This window comes from Anarhichas minor, unplaced genomic scaffold, assembly GCF_050575085.1.
Source record: "Anarhichas minor isolate MPS153535 unplaced genomic scaffold, ASM5057508v1 ptg000055l, whole genome shotgun sequence".
Lineage (NCBI taxonomy): Eukaryota > Metazoa > Chordata > Actinopteri > Perciformes > Anarhichadidae > Anarhichas > Anarhichas minor.
The window spans coordinates 2,538,553-2,562,045 of record NW_027466501.1 but is presented as its reverse complement, the minus strand read 5'-3'; the positions used below and the strand labels follow the sequence as shown (position 1 = coordinate 2,562,045).

The 23,493-nt window shown below is 42.6% G+C and overlaps 2 protein-coding genes across 11 annotated transcripts in view; one reads left to right on the top strand and one right to left on the bottom strand.

Annotated features, from left to right (window-relative positions):
- osbpl8 (oxysterol binding protein-like 8) overlaps positions 1-23,493 on the bottom strand; it is a 74,672-nt gene that overhangs the window by 27,283 nt on the left and 23,896 nt on the right. For 5 of the 10 annotated variants that reach the window (XM_076076001.1, XM_076076005.1, XM_076076002.1 and 2 more), the window contains exons 3-4: positions 11,173-11,209; positions 9,905-10,075 (exon numbers count right to left, since the gene is read on the bottom strand). In XM_076076001.1, the coding sequence (XP_075932116.1) occupies positions 9,905-10,075; positions 11,173-11,209 (208 nt within the window). Of the gene's footprint in view, positions 1-354; positions 7,506-9,904; positions 10,076-11,172; positions 11,210-15,560; positions 21,786-23,493 lie in introns of those variants that run through there. The other 5 variants (XM_076076007.1, XM_076076008.1, XM_076076009.1 and 2 more) reach the window with 4 other exon arrangements.
- Positions 15,906-23,493, top strand: part of zdhhc17 (zDHHC palmitoyltransferase 17) — a 59,536-nt gene continuing 51,948 nt past the window's right edge. Inside the window, exon 1 of the mRNA XM_076076012.1 lies at positions 15,906-16,037. The gene's annotated coding sequence lies outside the window, so the exon portion shown is untranslated. The remainder of the gene's footprint in view (positions 16,038-23,493) is intronic.

Genomic DNA, 23,493 nt, shown 5'->3' with positions numbered 1-23,493 from the left:
TGTGCTTTTTGTTGCAGAAACTTGAGCGCAACCTCAAGTCTGCATCCATTCTCTGAAACCCAAGGATGAGCCGACACAAATCAGTCAAAACCAGCTTGCAGTATATTGATCAGAATAGCAATAGATACTCTATCAAGTGTCTAATACAAGCTTCTGACAGTCAACACTACACCTGAAGAGCACACACAGTGGAGAACTATTTGACACACCTTCGTCACAGCCCGTCAGTCCAAACAAGTACATCTACATCCACTACTACAGAGGAACTAGTCAATAACGACGTGAAACTACAGGGTCTACTAATGGGCCTTTCCCGGCAAAAAAACCACAGTCTCCACGCCATCATACACCCACCTGGCAGCGAGATGGGCGACAGCTCGTTATAGCCCCCGAAGGAGGCATTGCGGATGAGTTTGCGTCCGTCCGGGTGCGGGGGTCGGAGCGACGCTGTACCGCCACACGTGGAGAAACGGCGGCGACTCAGCAGGCCCTCCTCCTTCATCATCATGGGGCTGGCGGGAGCTCCCTCTCCCTCGGCGTGTGCGAGGAAGGGAGGGAGGGACGGGGGAACCCCGAGGAAACCCGGGGGTGGAAGGTCGAGGGGGGTCGGGGAAACAGTCCGATCTGTCCCACGCAGCTAGTGAACCAAGCGGATAAACCAACCAAAACACACACACACAGACACAGAGTAGCTCAGACACAAAACAAGTGCAGTATGCTGCTTTCCTCTACGCTTCCTTCAGCAGACTGCTCCCTTTCTCCCTCGCACACTCACTCTTTCTCTCTCTCTCTCTCTCTCTCTCTCTGCTCTGTGAGCGTCTCCGAAAGCAGCAGCCTGTAAGTACTTAATAACAAATAAGCTGAGCCCCTCCTACTCCCTCTCTTCTGGATGGGTAGGAGAGCTGAATCTTGAAAAAAGCCCCCTATGCTCCACATCTCATCTCTCTTTGCTGCTCAATCTCTCGCTACATTTTTTATTTTTTCCATTCAAGGACTTAAGATTCAAAGGGACGCTTCACCGCTTCCCGACTTATTTCAATGGATTATTCACTGGGGTCTACAACACCTGTAGTCAGATGTAATCTCTCCATTCACTCTTATGACATTAGTGGATGATGGCAAAAGAAAACACAGGAGGATTTGGTTGATAGAAGTTAACATCACCATGTCGCTTGTCGGGAGTCTTAAGAGATTTGTTTGGTGAGGAGTCGATGCAACAAGAAGATGCATGAGCTCAAGCTGCTACCGGCGGTGCTGCCTTCCAGCTAGTGGCTGACGTAGAAAGGTAGCAGCTCGTGTGGCTGACGGACAGACTGGCCAAACAGCAGCATCAGTGCTGCCAGCTAAGGGAAGTGACAGCAGATCCACTGGGAGTAGAAAAGCAGACCTGCAAAAAATAATATTTGGATCCAGTTGCCCGCCAAATCCAGTCATTCACATGGAGAGAGTTTCACCATTGAAGGTTTGTTTTTGCTGCCAGTTCGGAAGAGGTGCTGGTTTGCGTGACAACGGAGGGGCCACTGACGAATAGTTGGAACTATGCTTATCAAATCAGAATCCTTTATCTCGTTTACTGAAACATAGCTTTCAACCACTTATAGCAAAAGAAAGTCACACTCTTCATTAATTTGAATCCACAGGTTTTTTACATTATATAATTGCCTTTTTAATTTACTTATTGTTTGTAACTTTATCAAGCTTGTAGTCTGTAAATGGACCAAGCTTAAAGTCTGGCAAACACAGTCAGGCTGGTTTCCCACTGTGAAATACATACTGGTACATGAAGGCACTGTGGTTTAAGGCTCTGTCTGTACAGAGGGGCGCTGATTTCTCCATCAATATGAAAGGCGCTAAAGGGGTTGTTGTGTTAACGGCCTTACAAACCACGAGGTGCTAATGAACAGCCACGTTAATAGCGGTGAAATGTTCCTTTAGGACACTGACCCTCCTCCTAATCCCACTATTCTCTTCATCGCTCAGGTTATGCAGCTTGTGAACTGTGACTATTATGCGTCAGACTGCGCGCACACACACACAATATTGAATCACAAAACATTGGCTCTATTGAGGACAGAAGATCACACCAGTGCTCTGTTGACCCCACTATATTCCACAGACGTTAACAAATCAATCAAAATTCTAATTCAAGGGGAATATCATCACATTCTCCTTACGTCGTCATACTTCCCATTTACTATATTCAGCTTTGACAGCTGAGGAGACACGAAGGCTCCGTGTGGTGAGCACTGGTCACTGAGTGCTGCATTGAAGCATGTGCTTCTGCAGTTAAATAGTGCAGAGAGCAGATGCTTTGTGTGTGACCGAGTAGACATAATTGTTTTTGTTGGCAGATATCTGTGGCCCACTTGGGACTCAGAGAAATGTTATCTCGGTGGTGCCAATCCAGCTGCATTTTCGCGGAAAAAATGTGGCTCAGACCAGAGGAAAAGCTTTATACTTGGAGCTTTTTTTTCATATGTCGATGAGAAATTGAGCCCTTTTGCATGCTGTAAGTAGCCATGTGCCGTTTTAGATCTCAAACCGGGAAAAGCTGTCTGGTTGCTGTAATGAAGGCTGTGAAAGATAATTCTTTCTGCAAGGGCACCAGCGGTTACTGTATCTCTGCAGAAATGAATTGCCTTGGCTGGAACTGGGCCTTATCTTTAAGAACCCAATCTGCTGTTGATCCTTCCTCATATTACCAACATCTTAATCTTCCTTTCAGCGGACTTGGACTGTTTTACGCTTTCATTTCAGCATGTTGAAAGACGCACGACACCGAACCATGCTACCAACTGTTCGTGGGGACGTTCCATCCAAGACAGCTTGGAGAAGTAAACAGTGTGATCCTCTCCGGAGCCAACTGTCCCAGAGCCAACTGACGAATCTTAAAACTGATGAATGTGCGGCTCCGCCTGCATGACTCCAATGTGCTTTAATTAACACAGGTAATTATGATGTTCAGTATGTATAATTCAGATCCCAGACCTCATTAACCTGCTTGCAGAGGAAAAGCCCATTTCTGCTGCTCCAATGGCATTTGAGAGGCACTTGAGAAACATTGGCTGAGTATAGTCATCATCTGGATAACTTTTCAAGTTATTTCTGGTCAAGCAAATCTTACACCGCACCACATTCACTGACTGAACAAATAGACCTAATCCACAGTCAAGCATGGCTTTATCCTCGTGTAAACAAACGTTTTGTCCACTTGTGCCGTCCTATGGATACAGATCTTCTGAACTCCTGGCACCAATAAATCATTTCATGCACTCTTACAACAAAATTTCGAATTCCATCCAGCTTTGTCTTAAAAGCATTCCCGTCACAGGGACGTGCAAAACCACTAGGCGTCCAAATGTGAGCGTTGTTTTTTAGCTCTTTGGCGTGACTGGCCTGATGAAGTTACTGGTGCGACCCGTCTACCTGCTCCAGTTCTCACAGTTTTTTTCCCCACTGCATTCACGTGAATAGGGTGTATAGAAAGTGTTGAATCATCATTCTCGCGGTGCCTATGTTGCCTAAAGGCAACGTGGTTGAGGAAGTTACTCAGCCTTCTTTGTTATGCTGTCAATCATGATTACACGCCCCTCTCAGTTGATGCCACGCCCCCAAGTCTGAATTGAAAAAAAACTATCTGCAAGTGAAAAAAAAGATTTGAAACTGAAAATATAAAATCTGAAAGTGAAAAATATAAGACCTCAAATATCAAAATATATATGAAAGTGAAAAATGAAAATAAATATTTTATTCAAAACAATTCAATTCAAAACCTATTTGTTTAGTGCTAACTAGCAAATCTTACCACGCTACCAAGCTAAACTAAGATGGCAAACATGGAAAACCTGCTAAACATCAGTATGTTAGCATAATCCTTGAATGTATGCTAGCATGCTGCTGTAGCTTCAAAGCACTGCTGTGCCTATTGCTGCGTTCCAGACAACTCGGAGGTCGCAATTTTCACAGGTGAAATTTCCAACTACCAACCTACTATTTACAGTGTGCGCTTCCATTGCTGAAATCAGCATAGTTAGCATATGAATTCTTGAGTTATGGACACAGGTGACCTTTGGCCAACAAATTCTATCAAATTAGTTCACCCTAGAGTCCAAGTGGATGCACAAATCACGAGACATTTTTTAAAGGAGTTCATGAGAAACCATGAAAAACCGTGACTGCAATGCAGACAAACTATGACACAGTAACTCAAGAGCTGCAATCCATTCGATACCGTAATACACACACTGCAGTCACATGCAAACAAACATATCTTGTCTTACATAAATGCGACAAGGGGACCCTGTAAGCCTGGGATTAGCTTCTCAACAAAGAGGCTTTTTGAACACTAGCCTACAGGTATCTCCTGCTGTAGTCCTCTCCTCCTAATCTCACTGTAAGAAACAGACACTTTGAAGAATACAACGATCAAGGGTCTAGTTTCTCTCCACATTTTGTCAGTAAAAGCCATTTCACCTTGGTGTGATCTTTGTTCTATCCTCACGAGAGCCACCTCACATAGACATTTCATACATACCGAAATCATCACAGGGAGGGGGATTCCACGTGAACAGATAGAACTGGGACAACACAGACGTCAAGCGCTAACAAGCACTCCCTTGTCAGTTGGCACTACTGCACACTGTACCTTGCTTTCCTTCAGGCTAAAACGTAGAAAAAAAGTTTGCAAAGGTCAAGTGTCGACAGGACCCAAATCGTCCAAATCATGCTAGGATACCCTCCCGCTTTAGATCCAGGTCGTGTCAGTGCAGGCAAGCCTTCGGTCGTCCGGGCAGAGCTCAGGCCCCGAGGCCGGGATATTCTCCATCGCTTCGTCCTGTCCTCCTGTACTCTTCCTTATTCACAGAACACGTCTCGGCTGTCAAGCCTTGTGCCTCTTAGTGCTCAGGCCTCGCAGGGCTGAGGCGCTCATTGGATGAGAGTGTGAGCGGGAGAAGGAACGGATTGGCAGTGGCTGAGAGTGTGGATAAGACCAGCCCCCTCGGCTGTGGTTAACCCCGTCTGACAGGGCATAATCCATGAGGCTGAGTCTAAATCCATGCTGACCCCACCTGCTCTCTCGCTCTTGCGCCCCCACCTCACGTTTCTGATCAACTAACTTCCATTCAAATATATTCTTAATTTCTTCATTTTTAAATCTCTTTCTCGGTTCTCTCACTATCTTATTATCTTCACTACATGGTGCCCCCCCCCCCCCAGCCACCGCGGCCTCGCTCTGCAGCACAGGTAGACTCTCCCGTTTACCGGGGAAGACGACGGCCAGTCAGCGAGAGGCGGTCAAAGTGAGAGCAGCGCCAAAGCGGATTGAGGGAGCCTTGTCAAACAACCTCCTGGGTCTATTTTTGGTTCTCAGTGAGTCATAATGGAAAAGAATGGCTCACTTGGCAGCCAAACTACGGACACCAGAGTAAGTCTGTGCGTGAGGATGCGACAAACACTCGCCACTCCAGCTCCATTATGAAAGTAGTCTGAATCATAAACAAATAATATCAACATCTTACGTAACTTTCTATTAGAGTGTGACCAATAGATAGACAAAATATGTTTTAGGTCAATGATATTTGATTGGAGAAAAAAATAATAATTAAAGAGTTGTGACAAATATATGTACCGACGAGACATTTGAAGGGTTGAAAAAAACATACATACTTTGCTTTGCTCGCTTGTTACTAATCGGGTGACATGTACAACATCTTATATGTAAATATATATGTGTAATATATGCAACATCTCTATGTACGATATATCTGTGATAAATTCACATCAGGGGATAACATTGGACTTCGCCGAAATATTGGAAATACCGGGCGATGGCTGTCCTCAACCAAAGAAATTCGTGGTCTAATAACACTCATATGATTGTCGACTAATTGATCGCCAGGTTTGTAAAACTGAGATCCTCCACAAAGAATCCCACAAAAGCATTACTTTAGATGTTGTGTTTGCCAGAGATTCGGTCCTTAGTTTCTTACAGTGCCTTGCAAACGTATTAACCACTTGGTGTTTTACGTATTTTGGGAAAATGGTGTGTGACTATGTAACCACTTTGCTATGAAGCCCATTAACGGAGCACTATTAAATCCATTATCACAAAATGGAAAGAATGAGGCACCACAACAAACATTGCCAAGGCAGGACCAATACTCACGGACCAGGCAATGAGGGCAGAGAAATCAGATATTAATCTGATTATTCCCCAACCTTTGCCAGTAGTTTGATTTAAAAATGTCTGTAAATGTGAAACCACGTTGTATTTGGTTACGAAACCAAAATTAGTAGAACGTCGTGATTCACCATGATGACGTCAGCTCCTTCTTTGGAGAGGGTAGAGGGAGAATTTGATTACCGGCCAAACCCCATGTAAAGTAAACAAGAGGGTTTTAGAGAGCGATGTACTTGAGTATAAATATAGCACACTGGCCAGTCAGAGGAGGCAGTTCACTTACTCTGGTACAATCAAATGTGATTATGTTCCAACTGAACTTATGACAATCATCCTCCAGACATCATGCATGTTGTTTCCTGAGCAGCATCAACTTAATAAAAGGAGCTGAAAAAAAGGAATAACTATCGTCATAATCCATCTTCACACGTTACTCGTCCGACCTACTTCTCAAATCAGAAATAACAGTCATCACCCTGTGACTCTGGAGTAAAGATGAAAACTTAAACATCAGTCATTTAGGAAAAAAAAAAGACAGCATCTTCAAACATTGGTCCAGAAAAAATAATCAAGGCATACACTGTCATCACTTTGACGTAGGACCTACGGCTAGCAGAAGGGAAATCCGTTGCCATAGATACACATTTTGTGCTGCAGGGAGATGAGGATGAAAAAAAGAAGCTTCCATGCTGTTTTGCCGACTCGTGCTTCACGGATGCAGTACTGCTTAGAAGGTGATGTTGATGGACAGACAAAGGCCACGTCCGCTTGTAGATCTGCTCAATAAGACTGGTGGCCAAAGAGGTTTTTTTCTTTCATTGTACTAATATGAGTCAACTGGACAAAACTGAGTGCAGAACAGATGTAGGACACCTGCACAAAGGGGGACTTCAACTACTATGTTTGTTGTGAAGTGCATGAAGTCTTCCTCTTGATAAATATACAAACAACAATGACAGAAGCTGGGCATCAGTTAAAAAGCTTTAATAGAAGCTAACGCAAATGACTAACATTGTTGTGTGCACATACATCTAACATGCCTACATGTGATGGATATAATGTGTGTTATTTTGTGTGGAGGTCAAGAAAGAGGGATGTGTATTTATTCCTGTTATGCTCACTCCCTCTTGTGGTTGGATTTAGGTTTACAGCTCTCTTAAAAGTTACATCAAATTTATTCATGCAGTGGCATGAAGCTACAGCCGATTGCTGAGAGCGCATACGACATGATCTTAAATGTCATGAGCAGCGAGTCTCCGGTTCGTTTCCCGGATGGACTGTTTGCTGCATGTCATTGCTCTTTTCCCACATTATTATTCTCTCTCTCTCTCTCTCTCCCTCCCTCCCTCCCTCCCTCTCTCCACAATCATCTTTGAGCTGTGACCCTACAAATTCAACAACCAAATGTGAAAGGCAACACATTTGCAGTTTGAGATTTGAAATAGTGGAAGTGCAACCCAGCAGCAATCCATTTGTTCATCAAATCTAGCAGTGAAGACAAGCCCACACAGCTTTCACATGTGATCTGGGATGCTGGCAGAATATGGATCTGGTGAGATGCCCTTTTATCTGGCTCAAAACTACCAGACAACAACAAGCCAAACAAAGTTATTCAAATCTACTCGGTTGAGAAAAAAAGAAGCTGTTGAGTCTTGAGGCATCTCGCCCTGCCCATCACTAGAGTATATATATTTTTTAATTTCCCATTTTTGCAGCGCTGTCATAACAAAAAAAAATACCTGACCAAATGAACCTTTGAACAAAACAGATACAAAGAAAATGTCCATCAAAATCTTGCAGTTCACTAACCACAGCAGAGAATCCACAAGAGGGCGCCGTGACACAAGAACAAAGTCCAAGCAGTGAGACGAGGGGTGATGTAAGACCCTGGCCGGATCTACCTGTGAGCTTATTTCTAGACGGTTATGCATCCTCCATTTGATCTGTTCCTAATTGGAGGCCCTGTAGTGTGACTCTCATGAGCCGTCAATAGAAATCAGTAGACGGTTTACAGCCATGCAGCCAGAATCTGACGGCGTTTTCCAACGGCTCTATAGTGCAACGACGATGATGTTCTGATGATGAGGGGTCCGATGATGAGGGGTCTGACCTGGTCTGGAGTTTAGGCATATAGGTCATACACAGCCGCTATAGTGATCCTATGTGATCTACTGTGTGTAAAACATTTGCTGTCATAGAATGACAAAGGCAGCAAAACTAGAGAACATCGGGATTCGGGCCAGGGGCACAAAGTGTGTGTGTGTGTGTGTGTGTTTGTGTGTGTGTGTGGGGGGGGGGGGGTCCACACTTCCTACCCCCTTCTATGTTTAAAAAGCAATGTATTTTTTCTCTTAAAGTACTAATTCACTTTGTGACTTTTCCTTTTAAAGAACACATTGTTATTTATTGTTATTGTAAATTGTCTATGTATTACCAAGGCATTTGTCAGTCATACTGTTAAGATTGGAAAAAAATATGAATGTGTTGGTGAAGTGTCTGACTAAAATCTTCGGTGAGGAGCTCATCATGGAGCCCTGCCACGGACAGACAGACACACAAACACCTGCAACGTACTCAATACCTCCGATGTGGTGGTTCCCGCTACAGTTGGTGTCTCTAGGAAGACATTTTGCCACGATGACACACAGACTCGCGAGGTGTAAACAACGAAGAGAGGATATAAACCTGATCACCCTGCAGGTTTGTGGCAGTGCATCAGTAGACGGACTCATCGAGAGCCCGAGTCATAGTTTCTCCAGCAGGAGAGTCTGGGAAAGGTACAGCCTACACATAACACTGACCACTGTCCCGGGGGCTGCAAATGTCCAATGTCAAGTGCAAGTCACATTCATGTGTTTTATCAGGACATTTGCTACAGAGGAACTGGACTTCGGCCTTCAGGCTCATCACACAGAACTAGCAACACCAGAAAATGTGAATGTTGGAGATCCCATGCAAATCTGTCACGTGAGGAAGACATCACAAGTAAGGGAGGGATTACTCTCTTTTAAAGCAACAAAACCGCTGAATGACCTGCATTGAGGAAGTGTACGTGTTATAACTTATGAGCGGAGGACAAAAGTTGTTATTTGACTATGAAACCTATGCAGGAAGCGCTGGATTTATTCAACTGTACAACTAAGTTATTGTAGTTATGTAAAACATTGCTGTAGAAATTAATATTGTGCTCAATTTACCAAGATTACAGGTAAACATGGAAGAAGTACTGAGTTTGCACAGTGAACAGCAGCAAATTAATTTGGCTTATCGGAGCACATGAGGTGATACTAAGAGACATCATACTGAAATATGGTACAATATGCTCACAAAACAGGGAAATTAGAACACCAGGTCCGTCTGTATTAATAAATAAGAAATAGTTTTTATACTTGAAGTAAGTAAAGACCCTGGCCACTTGTATTTCTGAATTTACAGTAGCAGTTTTTGTCATAATACTTTGTTTCTCTTTCTTTTAAATAAGCTATTTTTATCTTCCTGAATTAGAATGTGGTGTGAGTGCAGGTCATAAAAAGCTTAAAAGAGTTGAAGAAGTCATTTATGTATTATATGACATCATAAAAAGGAAAAGGTGTTAAGCTGTGAGTATATTTTCATCCAAAAATAATCCATGGAGCTCAGTGTAATACTGCACAAACCAAAGCTGACCTACAAGACAAGTTTAAGCCGGGAAATTGCCTGCTTGCGGTGAATGGCGCATCTTACCGTGGCTGTAACTGATCCCCGGGCTGAGACTGGAGGGACTGGCAACGAGCTCCCTGTTGGGCGTTTGGAGGCCCGCCTCCTTCTCCCTCTCCTTGTCCCGGTCCTTACCCTGGCGCTGGCTCATCCTGCCTGGTGTCAGAAGGACGGTGTCATCACCGCACACTACGGCAGCTGCAGACGAGGCAGCCGGGGGGGGGGGGGGGGGGGGGGGGGGGGGGGATGGGAGGCGAGAGATGAAAAGGGAGCGACATGAGAGGAGAGATCAGACATGTTTGCCTTCTTACTTCACATCAGAGAACATCCACAGACAGCCCTCCTGTGAAGCATCTGCTAGGTGCGGCCCTCTGTTTCATAACACATTTTTAATATTGTGTGTAACTTTCGATTTCACGAGCGCTGATCGGCTCGATATGTGTGCTTGTCCCTTATTGCTCCACCTTGTTTACCTGGTGCTAAGGAATCGAGCAGGCTAGCTGTTCCCTCTGAAGCTCATTGTGGTTGGCAGAAGACAAAAATAAATCTATAAATTAAAACAAGAGATTCATCCCTGCTTAACGGAGATGCTGCATGATTTTAATATACGGTAGTTTCTAACTGCACTCCATACAAAGCTCAACACAGCGCGAGTATGAAAACTAACCAACAGATATGGGAATGTTTTTGACATGGAACTTCTTGGCTTTCCCATAACTGCCTATTGGAATGACAGAAACCGTGGATATAATTAAATCATGAAATAATTTATACATATTTGTTCAAATTAGCTGAGCTACTCTACAGTCTTCCCACAAGACATGGTTGGTTAAAGGTGTTGAACCTCCACAACAGCAGTGAGAAACCAAGTGGTAAGAATGTGGAATAAAAGGAAATAGGTGGCTTATACAACTTAAAAAATCTGCATGTGCAAAGAAAGCCCAGAGCTAAGTTAATGTCAAAGAGACTGCATGCAAATGCTGCTACATGACAATCTGCAGTTAATGGTTTATTAATGAGGTTGGATAAACTTAAGCACTAGCAGAGCAATCAAGAAAACTGTTTGGAGCCTGAGACCAGTTTAAGTACACAAAAACCAGGGAAAAATAAACATTTAAAAGAGCATTTGTCAGAGGAGATTGTGTCAAATGGGTGCGTTTATATTAGCTCTTCGCCTTCATTAAAAAACACACACACTCCCTTCATGTTTTATCTACCCCTAAATATCCACGCTGACCCTTCCCCTGACTGTGTGCCCTGCCCTTAGCCCTTCCTCTGAAAGGTCACTGGCTTACCGGAGGTGGCATGGTGCTCTCTTAACTCTGCATGGTGCTAGGAGGGGAAAGAGTGGAGAACGAAAAAGAAAAGCGGGATGAGAAAAAGAGGGATGGGAAAAAAAGAAAAAGAAAAGAGGTGATGATCAGGGAACACAGAGAGAGAGAGAGAGCAAGGAACAGAAAGAGAAAGGGATTGAAAAAGTGTGTTGGAGATTTTGGATAAAGATTAAAGAATGGGAGGGAAGGCAAGAATGGGGGGGCATCCATCATGTTGACCAGATGTTGGCAGTGGCAGGATTGCGTGCGGCAGGATGGACGGTTGTGGGTGGCATCAGCAACGGGAGCAGCAGGAGACGCCGCAGCCACACAGGACGAAGAAAAAAAAAAAAAAAAAAAAAAGGAGACAAGAGACAAAAACAAAAGAAAAAACAGACATTAGTTCAACCAAAAATGTTAACCGAGGACACAACTTGACACAAAACAGGCAACAGATCGGGCAATGGCGGAGATAATGGCAATACAAGCGGATTGGCACATATACACACACACACATTTATACTAGCTCACAAGAGCAAATGCTTTTATTTCATCTGACCTGATAATTACTGTTGCATTCACCGATAATAACTATAAAACAACACTGAAATATCAACTGGCAAACACTTTGAGGAGTTAATGTTGAGACCTGGACTATAGTAGTAATAGTGTTTACAGTAGCAGCTATAATGTTTACCGTGTTTAACTTGTTAGCATGCTAACATTTGCTAATTCAAATAATTGCTAATTTAACACAGTGCAGGTGAGGCTGATGGGAATGTCATTAGTTATGCAGGTATTGGGTCATAAACCAAATAATTTGACAGTTTTACAATTCGACCCCATGACAGCACTTCCTAAAAAGCGTCTGAATTTGTGTACAACACTTCGTTACAATCCATGAATAGTTCTTGAGATGTTTAACTTAAACCCACAAATGTCAACTTCATGGTGAAGCAAGAGGAAAAGTCACCAAAGTCATTAGGATATATCATCTGGGAACCATGAATGTCAGTCTATCTGATATAATTTCACATGAGTAAAATACACCATAAATCAGGGTATGATTTAGGGCGTGGCTATCGTGTGATTGACAGGTTACCACGTCTGGGAGTTTCCGTGTTTTCGATCAGTTCATGAAAGTGAATTCTAACATTTTGGTTCGTCTTTAAATGTCTTTGCGATGGCCGAATTGTTGAACCTTTAAAACCACAAACTAATTGGTGACATCACGGTCACTACATCCACTTCTTTTAAACAGTCTAGATTCCATGGTACAATTCATGCGTTTCCTGCTTTGACATTTACAGTATAAATTCTGTGGATATTGGGAGTCCATTACCAGGATTTCATTATTATAGATATTAAAAGGATACATTTACATTTACAGTTCTTATCTCTTTCATTTAAAGAGATGTAAGCACATTGCAACCAAAAAATTGTATTAAGTCCAACCCACAGTGCAGCAAAAGGAGCTTTCATTGGCCAGATGTTGACCTCTGGCCCCAAACACCTCCAAACAGCAGCTAGCTAAAAATGGGCTCTGATCACGTTTACTCACCATGGTCATACAACGCATCAGGAGCAGTTACTACACTCACATTCACAATCATCTCTCAGACTTGCAGAATATTCCTTATCTCTTCAGGTGGACATGTGGCTTTTGTGGAACTGCCCATTTCACAAGAGCTCAATTAGCACATGATCCCTGCGGCTGCAGCGGATGGCGTGGAAAACTGACGTCAGAGTCATACCTAAAACGACGCTGGATCGCCCTAATCCAGTCAGACGAAACCCAACCACAGGCAGGTCAGCAAACAGAGAGACAGAACAATGCCACTGATTGGATATTGCTCAGTTAATCAGGAAGGGAAAGCAAAATGCTAAGTCCTGATTGGTTACGAACCTTAGAGCCACTGTCTGAGAGGATAGACAGTACTAAGAGCTGCTTACAACAATAAGGCGAACAGATTAGGTAACTCTCACTGAGCGTCAGAGGTCGATTAACAAGGCTTTGTGGGCGAGCAATCAACAGAGTGGTTTTTCTAATTTAATCTTGGCTCAGCTCGTTTTCCTCACGGTGGGAAAGTTGGCCACTCCCTCTGGGTTGCAAAACACTGACCTACGGTCATGAGGGCACGGGGGATGTTAGCGGGGTTTGCGACTTGAAGGTCTGGGAGGAATCCTGGATAGTTCTTCTGAAATAGTTCACGGATTCATATCAACAATCTTCTGCTTTTCCAACCAGTGTGATAATTTGACCATCGCATTTTCTGTTTGGTTAAACAAAAGATAAACTCATGGCAATTGTTGCCAACTTCCTCAACTGACAGACTTCATACTCTTTATGAAAGCCTCACCTGATGATTAGTGCTGATTAATTATGCAGATGAGTGTGTGGGGGCGGGGTGGAGACTGACGGGAGAGACAAAGTGAATAATCTCAACCTATGAATAATCTCAAAGTGTCACTAATAAAAATCAACTGTGACAAAGCAGCCTCAGAGGGGTTTTACTGGTACAGTGTAATGAGAGGCACAGTTGGATCCCTACATGTGGCAGGCCTGTATTAGTATTTGAAAAGCTTTCTTGACTATACATCGACAATCAAGCAGCGGAGGCTGGTGGGTGACTCGACTACAGGGGTGCATCTAATTGCATGACAGGCCAATTAAAAGGGTTCTTTCTAGTTCAAGTTTGACTCATTCAATACGTAGACATGTCCGGGAAAAATAGCTCATTTGATACTTTGTAAAACGTACAGCACAGTTTCTTTCTTTTCAAAAAAGAGTTTCAAAGGAGAGGCATTGTAAAAAAAACATCGAACTTCCACTCCCATAATAAAATCGAATCATCGTGTGAAGTGTAAGAGGTCAGTGACAACACAGGCTCACACCACATAGGGGCTTTGAAAGGACCCCCAAACCTCTTATCATATTCATGTGCAGCGTAGCCAATTTTCTCAAGCTTCAGGCAAGATATTATGTGCCTCAATTGAGAATGTGTGGGTGGGACAGCTTCCTTCCATCTCAATAATACTGCACATCTAGCAAAAAGGAGCCAGAGCATTAGGTTTAGTTGTGTTCAAATGTGCAATCGCATCAGAAATTCCAAATAAGGCTGGTTGGGGGAAATCTGGTTTGATTGCACAGTTTAGAGTCTGAGAAAGTGTTAAAATACATCTCTCCAGAATGAATCTAAGCTGTCGAGTGGTCCATGTCTTTCTGCCAAGCTGCTTGTATTTTGGTTGAAGGGGCACAGTTCAGGCCTTATATTTAATCACAGAGAACTGATACGGGCCATCTTTAGTTATTGGATTGAAGGCAAGAGCCAGATCGATTAAACTGGTGTCAGGTGCCTTGGGAAGGCGGGATATTCGACACTGCATAGTGGGCCCTTCAGTGGGTTAAGTCCAGACAGTTGATCGAATAAGCAAAACAGTTTGGAATTCCAGTTTTTGAACAATTCAGGGATGTTGCTTATCAATTTCAATAGGGTTTTGTATGGGAACATCTTCTTTCATGTGCCACAATAGGATAAAATCCAACCTGTTAAATATACTTTTAGGGCGTCCCAAACTGTGAGGTAGGGCATTTCAAAAGTTTGAGTTGAAGAAAAATTGCTCATCCATTAAAAGGTTTCTACGTGAAATTCAGAGCATTAATATAGCAGCTAACACAAATGGTCTCTGTAAAGACCCAGAAATTAGTCTGCATTTTGTCACTTCCTGACCCTTAATGTCTATTTTTTTAAATGGGTTTTAGGTTAGATGCCTGAAATAATGTCTTTGGATGACACAAGCTTCAGAGATTTAAATTGTTTGTTCTACCACATAAAATACTTGTGAATTTTGAAGCTTTTACGTGTCTTAAAAATGGCAGATGTTAGCAAGTGGCTGAATGACTACAAAACCTCATCATGCCGACTAGTTTGCCTTCAGCTGCGTGGTGATGTGAAGTCATGTGACCATAGTGTAGTTTGTTTATAGTATTGTTAATAGTTCATTTGTGAAGATTATCTTGCCGAACAAAATGTCTAAGTACCATAAACTGTTGTTTGCCACAGAGCTTGTTTTCTGCGCTGTTAGCCGTCGCCATGTTGAGATCCACGTGGAGGTGCTAGAAGTATCCTGAATTTTGAGTTTACCACTTTTAATCAGGAGCAGACCTGGGAGACTAATTCATCAATAAGTAAATGTATTATTACTTTATTTTCTGGAATTGTATGGTGAACATGGAAGACAAAATACATTTTTACTACATTCACTTTAAAAGGCTCTTCCAAAAGTGTCTGACTGCTAAAAAAGCACACTCACACCGAAGGTCGGATTACAGACACTGGGAAAGATGACAGCTGACAATCATAATGTACCTTTTAACAGAATCCACATGACTTTCCAGAAACAGTCCCATACGTCTACCCTGTCTTTTTCTGAGACAGCAGATGGACTTTGATGACCCAGTTTTTCATTTAAGCGTAAACCAAACATCAGGTCTTAGACAAACTGGAGGAGTAAAGCAATCCATGGCACCAGGATGTTAGCGGATATGGTGCATTGTGAGACTGAAAATACAGAAAACAAGGCTGGACGTGACAGGTACTGCTGCACTACTGGGCGGTGAGCAGCCTGCTGTGTTAGATAAAGGCAAAGTCAGATGATATGACTCAAAGCAAATAGACGTCACGGTGACGACTCACACATTTAGATACCAAAGTAGTCTGCCGTTCTGCTGCGAAGGACAAAAACATAATAGACATGTAATATTTGGCCCATAATTCGACCTTGGGTGCAGGTGTATTCACATATGAGTTGTGCAATCATTGCATCGCCTCTCTACCACAGAACAGGCAAGTTTCACACTATTTATATTCAGATTTTGTTTGAGCAAATGTTTTGTTGAATGTTTTAAGTGTGTATCGCTGCATGTATGTCAGCCAACCTCACCTGCATTAACAAGAGGTCAAATAAAAACAGAACAATGACATCGTCACCTAAAGGTGGTTTGGTTGTCGATGGGGAAAAGAGAAAAAGCTGTATTTTAAGACAAGGTGACATTTCGCTGTCTGAGTAGGGGGAATTTTGGCTGCCTTTTATCTGGCTTTCAGACCAAAGCAGACAGCCTGCTGTGTCAGTGACACGACATACAAGGACAGCAGAGGAGATGCTCTGAACCAATACTGAAATATCTCTAGTCTTGTCTGAGGCAGGGAGCAGGGAGTAATTGTGCGAAACATTTATTTTTTCTTCTCATTTTGAGAGAAGCTGATTTTGTGGGCCACTAGAGAGGTATTCCTTTTTTTTATTATTAATATTATTTTACCAGTACAAATGCTTCCAATAGCTTTTCGCAGCATATTTTATAGCCATTTTGTTCCCGCTTTTCTTCTGTTTGGCACCTTGCGAAGCATTTGTGACAAAGCAACTGCTCACAAGGCTAGTTAGCCAACCGGGGCCATGCTGGTGCTGGTCAGTCACAATAGTTCTGTGAGCTTCTCCAGGGTTCCTACTCTTTTCTACGAATCCTTTTTCAGGACATTTTCAGAGATGATCTCGCTGGTATGACAGACGGGGATGGCGCCATTCACTAATATGTTCCTTTCTGTGGAAGTCTGATTTACAAGTTTGCTGGGATTATTAACTTCCAGTGACTCTTCGGGTTATCACACCATACTTTAGCACCTTTACGAGTAATGTTAAGTGGAGACTTTAAGGAGGCTAATCACCCACTGTGAGCTGCCAATAGCGCTATTTATCCGGTGTTTTGACCCCTGGCTCACCCAACTCTCTCAACAAAGCCCGACACACATTTGAAACCATTGCTCCTGGCCAGAGTTGAATCGCAAATCTTTGCGGGCAAAACAAGCTAGCAAGCACGTCAACTTTAGCATCTAGAGCAGACATGCTAATCAACCACTGTTTCTAGGACTTAATTAACTAAGAGCAGCTTGTTAAATATACCCTTGTCCATAAACTACCCTTTGAAAGTTAAAATGATTGATACATTTCCTTATCCATTCCCACACTTGCACATAAGTTCTCTACATTGCTTCCCATCAACACAAGTTCAGCATAGTAATTCAAAATGCATCACAGAGTTTATCAACCCACAGCCAAACTACATACAGTAATTAGAACAAAAATGACCCTATATATTGTATGTACTGTGTAACAGAAAATACCCTCATCTCCTCCAAACACTGCCTTTAACGCAGCACGTTCTCTCTGCCCCTGGAAGGATGAAGAGTGCTTACACGGGATAAAATGCCATGACATATTACATAATGTTTAAACATCACTCGCAGCAGATTTATGACCCAGTTTCTAGTAGCAGGGAAAACAGAGATAAGTTTTTTTTGTTGTTTGTTTTTTGATATCTGAAGGGCACCTTTTGCCGTTTATTCAGCTTTGAATCAAAACATGTTGATATAAAGGCAAAACATAAATGCTGGTCTAATACTGAATGGACTGTCTTTTGTATTTAAGGCAACAAAGAGTACACACATTTTTTTTTAAAAGACGCTCAAAGAGAAAGAGAGCAAGTCTTTCTACGGTAGGAGCAGCTGAGTCATTTGTGTCGCTAACACTTAGCATTCTGAGAGATCCAGCGATGGTTACGAATGTTTTTATTCTTTTCGTTTGGTTACTCCGCTGTATACTCGTCATACTGAATGGTCGCTACAAATACAGATGGGTTTTTGGTGATGGTGGTAGGAAGAGCTGTCTGACAAGACGCCCTTTAGATGTGGTGACTGTTAAGGCCATAGTCTATGATTCACATCATTTCCATGCACAGAACATTGAGTTAGCCCTGGTTCCCTGTATGGAAGCGTCTTCCACGTGGCTGTATCCTTAACAGCCACAAAGGGCAGAACTTGACACACTGTCAGCAAGAAGTGAGGATTTAACACAAAAAACGCTGAGTTATAATAAATATAACTTTCAAGCAGTATTTCTTTTTTTTTTTTTTTACATACAATTGTTGGTTTGTGCAGCTTTACTTAAAGCTGCATTAACTGCCAGCAAAAATACAATAAACACAGTTTGGCTCCCTACTATCTCCAGACCCCTTAAGTGTTAGCAAACAGTTAGCAACACGGAGAAACAGAGTAACATTAGCATTCTTTTGAAATCGTGTTTCAGGGCACGTCGCAAATGTTCGTCTGATATTCCCTCTGCTATGAAAGACACTAAAATTGAGTTGATGTTAACGTTAAATGGTGACTTGCTGTTGTGTAGCTACTGGGGTTGCACCCCGAGAGTGAATGAAAGTAACAGGAAAGTGTTCATTTTGTGGTTTCCAGGCAAGCCTCAGCACATGATGGTATCTGCTATCTTGTTTCATTCTCTGTTTCCGCCCTAATTAAGCAACCTGATACGAGCTGTCCTCTACTGATGTCCTAATAGACTTTTATTCTAAGTGGCGATTGTGGTGGACAAAAAATCTTTTTGACCTCCCAGTGAGAAATAATCACGATGGAACTTGTTAAAAGTATTAAAAACATATTTAATGAACAGACACTTCAATCAAAATTCAGCTGAATGGATAGAGCTCTTTCCCCACGAATGGTTCGGAGGTCTAACCCCAATAAAAAACAAAACAGAGTATATATGCGCGTTATCTCGTCTCCTCTCCCTTCACCCTCCCCCTCGCAGATGTTGTTGGCCGCTGCACCCACCAAGGCCAGGTTCCCAGCCTTTTCGTGGGAAGAGGGTTAGGGTGGTATATGCAGGTTTAAGCAATACAAGTTGTAACTAAAAGAACCATATGATAAATTTCCACAACAGCGATCAACAATACTGAAACATTTTTTAAAAGGGTGTACTTACCTTACTATGCCATTACGTCAGTGGCATAAAATGGTCTTAAAATAAAAATAATATTGTCTACTAACTAAGGGCCACCAAAATGATTTATCGTGACAGCCTAGGACTAGTTCTCTAAGAGGTAGAATCATCATCAGAATCATGAGAAAATGTCTTAATTTCCTGCATGAAGACAAACTGTAAACCCCTGACATCAAAACAAGACAGGAAGGAGCTCCAGCTGGTTACAGGGGAAACACTCACTCCTCTGTAAGGCTCGGGGAAACCTCGAGGGTAACCTCCAGCACATGTTAGAATTAAACTAACCCGAGTTCAGCCACTTGAAAACCAAAGTCACATTTCTGTGGAAAAAGCAATGATCCTGATTAGTGACAAATCATTCAAGTTCTTCTGACCACAGTAATGACACATGATTGTTCTTAGAGCTGAAATTAAATTGAGTGACGACAAACACACACTGTACTTTACAATCTTACTCTGTAATTTGCAACAAATAGCTTCTGGGTTGTCACAGATGAGCGAAAGTCACAGAATGCATAAAAAAAAAATGTATCCATTAGGAAAAAAGAAGCAACATAACAAAACGCCATCTCATCTGTGCGACGCAAAGCTTTGTCATTTGTACCTTGCCAAACTGCCATGACAGTGCATTCCACCAACTCCCAAACACGACCTCCTCTGCAGCACTAGCTGAGTGTGGGCCAGCATGCGGTAGTGTGAGAGAGGCTTTATCAATCAAATGACACATCTGGCGCGACTGTATGGAGGTACGGACCTTGGGAGACGCCCATATGTGGGCTGATTTACAGTGGGACTGGAACTGCAACTCGCACCAGCGATAAAATAACTAATCACGTGGTACCAGAGAGTGTGGCCAAGATACTGTCCAAAGTAAGGCCTGAGCCAAGGTTGTAAAACACTATCCATTCAATTGACCAGAAGGCTGAAAGGTAGGACTTACAATCTATCAGATTGAGCAGCCTTCAGTGCCGCATGTATTAAAATGTCTGTGTCGACTGCATGGGCAGAGAATAAGCAAAGATAGGGAGCAGATAAGGACTTAGCGAGCTCAAATTGCATACAAGAAAAAACACTTTCATAAACCGTCTAGAACGGAGTTCATTCTCATTGTCTTCTGCATTAAGACAATTTGAGCCCAGATTGTTATCGATTAGCAGCTCCAGTTTGCAGCGTACCCACTGATGTACGGACAACTGTCACAGGAATACTTGATACTGGAGAAAACGCTCAAACTTGATGCTTCTCAGGACAGTTCTGCAGATATAATGAGTTTCTTTGTTCTATGACGGCAGATGTATGGACATTTTTTTCATGATGGACATGAGAGATGTAGACATCCTCAGGAGGTCACCATCTAAAAATAAGTGTATCGTGTCTGTGTGTTATGATGTGACTGCGTTATGACTGGTTTTTGACTCAAATTGCAGCAATTCACCTCAGGCAATTATCTTTGCCTCCCTTCTCTTCCTCTGCGCCTCCCTCCATCTATCCCACGCCTCCTTGGGAAGGTGTGTCTCACAGTTTGTAATCCTCTGGTCTAGAACGATATAATTCAAATATGGGCCAGTCTAAAATGTAGTACGAGTAGGATTTGTCAGTTGACGTCCAGAAATGTCCCGAACACGGCTTTGTGTGGAACGTGTGCAACGCGTCCTCCAAATGGACAGTATCAATGAACTACTAAGTGGCACTGATGTGGACTGCAACCAAGAGTTAAGGTGCCTCCATACTGCTTTTCTTTCTTTTTGGCATTCTTTCAATACTTACTTTTCACTACATCTCATCATTTGCTTACTTGGCTTCATGAATGGTCACATATTTTAAGTATCCTTTTGTTACTAGCATTGAAGAATAAGTACACATTTTTTAAAATTTAAATAAGTTACAACTAATGGCTCTAAAAGTGGGTTTTAACATAAAATGTATTGGGAGGTGCTGAACTACAATTAAATATAGAGCATTTAACTTCTGCTCCAGATATGGGTGGAGGAGGACAGAGAGGAAATCCATAAAGAGATAATTGTCAGCAGCATGGCATATTTCTGACACTGGAGCAAACCGGAGCAATCCCACTGGCTTTCTGTTTGTCATCCTCTCTCTCCATTGCAACATAAAACCAAATGAAGTTGCCTCAGAGGCAACTGGGAAGCAAGTAGATAAAAAAAAAAAAAGATTAAAAAAAAGACGCCTGTTGGTTGTAGGGTCTACAGTTGTTTGGACTATTTGTGACAATTGTGTCTTGTCCATGGTTTTATCTTTCATGAGGAAGGACTCGACATTGGACCTCACAGGCTGCAGACATAATTTCAGCACATCAGCCTTCAAAGTTGGCTGAGGTGGGGGGTAGCTGGGTGGGTCCATGGGCCTCACATAGAGTGGAGTCTCAGTTTCATCACTGCAAGGGGGGCGGGGGGAGGGCATGGAGGTGACAGGGTAAATGTTCCCAAGAGGAAGGATGGCAGCAATATAGAAGATCTACAATGGTTGTGATGGAGAAATCAGGTTAGGTACTTTTTTAAAATACACTTTAAAAATTGGGGCTGGACAATCAGCACTTAAAAGATCTTATGATCAAAGTCTTTACAAAACAGAATGTATGATTCATTTAGTCTACAAATCAATGCCCATATATCTATAATGTGTTCAATGATATATTAGCTGTTGTCTTCACTGAAGGCTGTTTGGTTGGTGGAATAAAACAAGCCAATCAGAGCTTTGCACGCAGGATGAAGGTTGAAGACGTCATCTTCCTGTGTCAAAGACATAAACAACAGGCATGGCTTCGTCTCAACCAGTTGCAGCAACACATACAGCATATTATTAATATTGCTTCACAACTAAAAATCCAATATCATACCACTTTTACTGCCTATACTTAAGTACTTAACTTGAGTAAGATTTTGAATGCAGGACATTTACTTGTAATGGAGTATTTGAAATCCTTTAGCTACTTTTACTTAAGTAAAGGATTTCAATACTTGTTCCACCAGCATGAATCTAAAATTTGACTCAATAACGACAACAAGCAAAATGGCAATTCAATCTGATTACTACAATTAATGTATATGATTACATTAAAGTGTTTTGGTGGTCCGAATTGAAAACGGTCACTTAAGCTCACTGTGTAATATCTTTGGATTGCTTGTTTCTAAATTGATTCCCTGTCCTGTTGTAGGAAGTCGCATCGAATTAAAACTCCGGACTCTGGCAGCTGTTGAGAGTAAATGAACACAGGCCTCGGCCGGTACCATCAATCTGATTACACTCCGGCCCAGCTGCCTGCACTCCTGTGCTGCAGCCAAGATTCACCCCAGAGCCTCTTTTGTGGGCAGAAAAAAAATAAAACAACCATTCCTGGAAATCTGTTGTTACATAACTGCATCCCAGCAATAGATAATTGGTTAATTTGCCCTCATTCCAACAAGCCACACACATGGTGACACATTTAGGTAGCAATTAAGAATCCTGGTTGGCATTTATTTTGCTGTTAATTCATACCAGATGGAAAATTAAAACACTGTACTTGAAAGCCTCACTGGGTTCTCAATGGGACTTCTAAAGAGCGTTGCCTTAAGTAGCTATCGTGTTTCTATAATGCACTGGATTTTCCTCCATGCTCTGTTGCAAGCAACCAGATACCGGCCTCCCCTCTCGGTCATTAGCCTTGATTAAAGCCCTGGTTTGGCTATCAGCCTACAGCAGGCCTCCAGGTACAAACACAGGCAAGGATTCATCTGAAAGACAGGACTCTTAAGCGGCAAATATTGTGCCGAGCGACTCTCTCCGCCACACTAATGGGAGCAGCATGATCTGTGTTAGCTATCCACGAAGCCCTTGAGCACAGTGTGGCATGGCTTTGCTTGGTGACAATATACCGAGCAAACGGCGAGCTGGAGCGGAAGCAACGCAGCAGACGCAGTGTCAAAGAGTGAAACTTTATCACAAAGACAAGCCAGAAGTTTAAAAAGCTCATATTCTTTTTATGGCAACACATGACAACAAATTATTTTCTAAGGCTGACTGACAGGTTTTTTTTTTAACCTGTCTACATCTTCACTGGAGCAAATTCTTCAAATGCGACTGCACACAGTATGATCAACTTCATCTCGGCCTCACACGCAGTCCAATCCGCCAGCTCGTGTTTCCTGCTTTGACGCTAGATGGTGTTGAGGCTCGCTCGAAAGAAAGAGGAAATGCGTACCGTGTGTCGTGAGCTTGTCGCCGCCACAGCTTCTCGGTCGGACTAAACCTGGTACGACAAGCCACTGAGCTCAGCCCCGTCTCTCCCACACACACTGACAGACACACTAAACACTGAAGGGAGGAGACAAGCCAGAGAGAACGAGTAAGCGAGACAATTCCAGCCTCTCTCTCTCCCTCTGATGAGTGCCCTTTCCTCTTTTTCTTCTTCTCCTCCTACAAGTAATTGTCCTACTTTGTAAATGTGTTACATCGTCT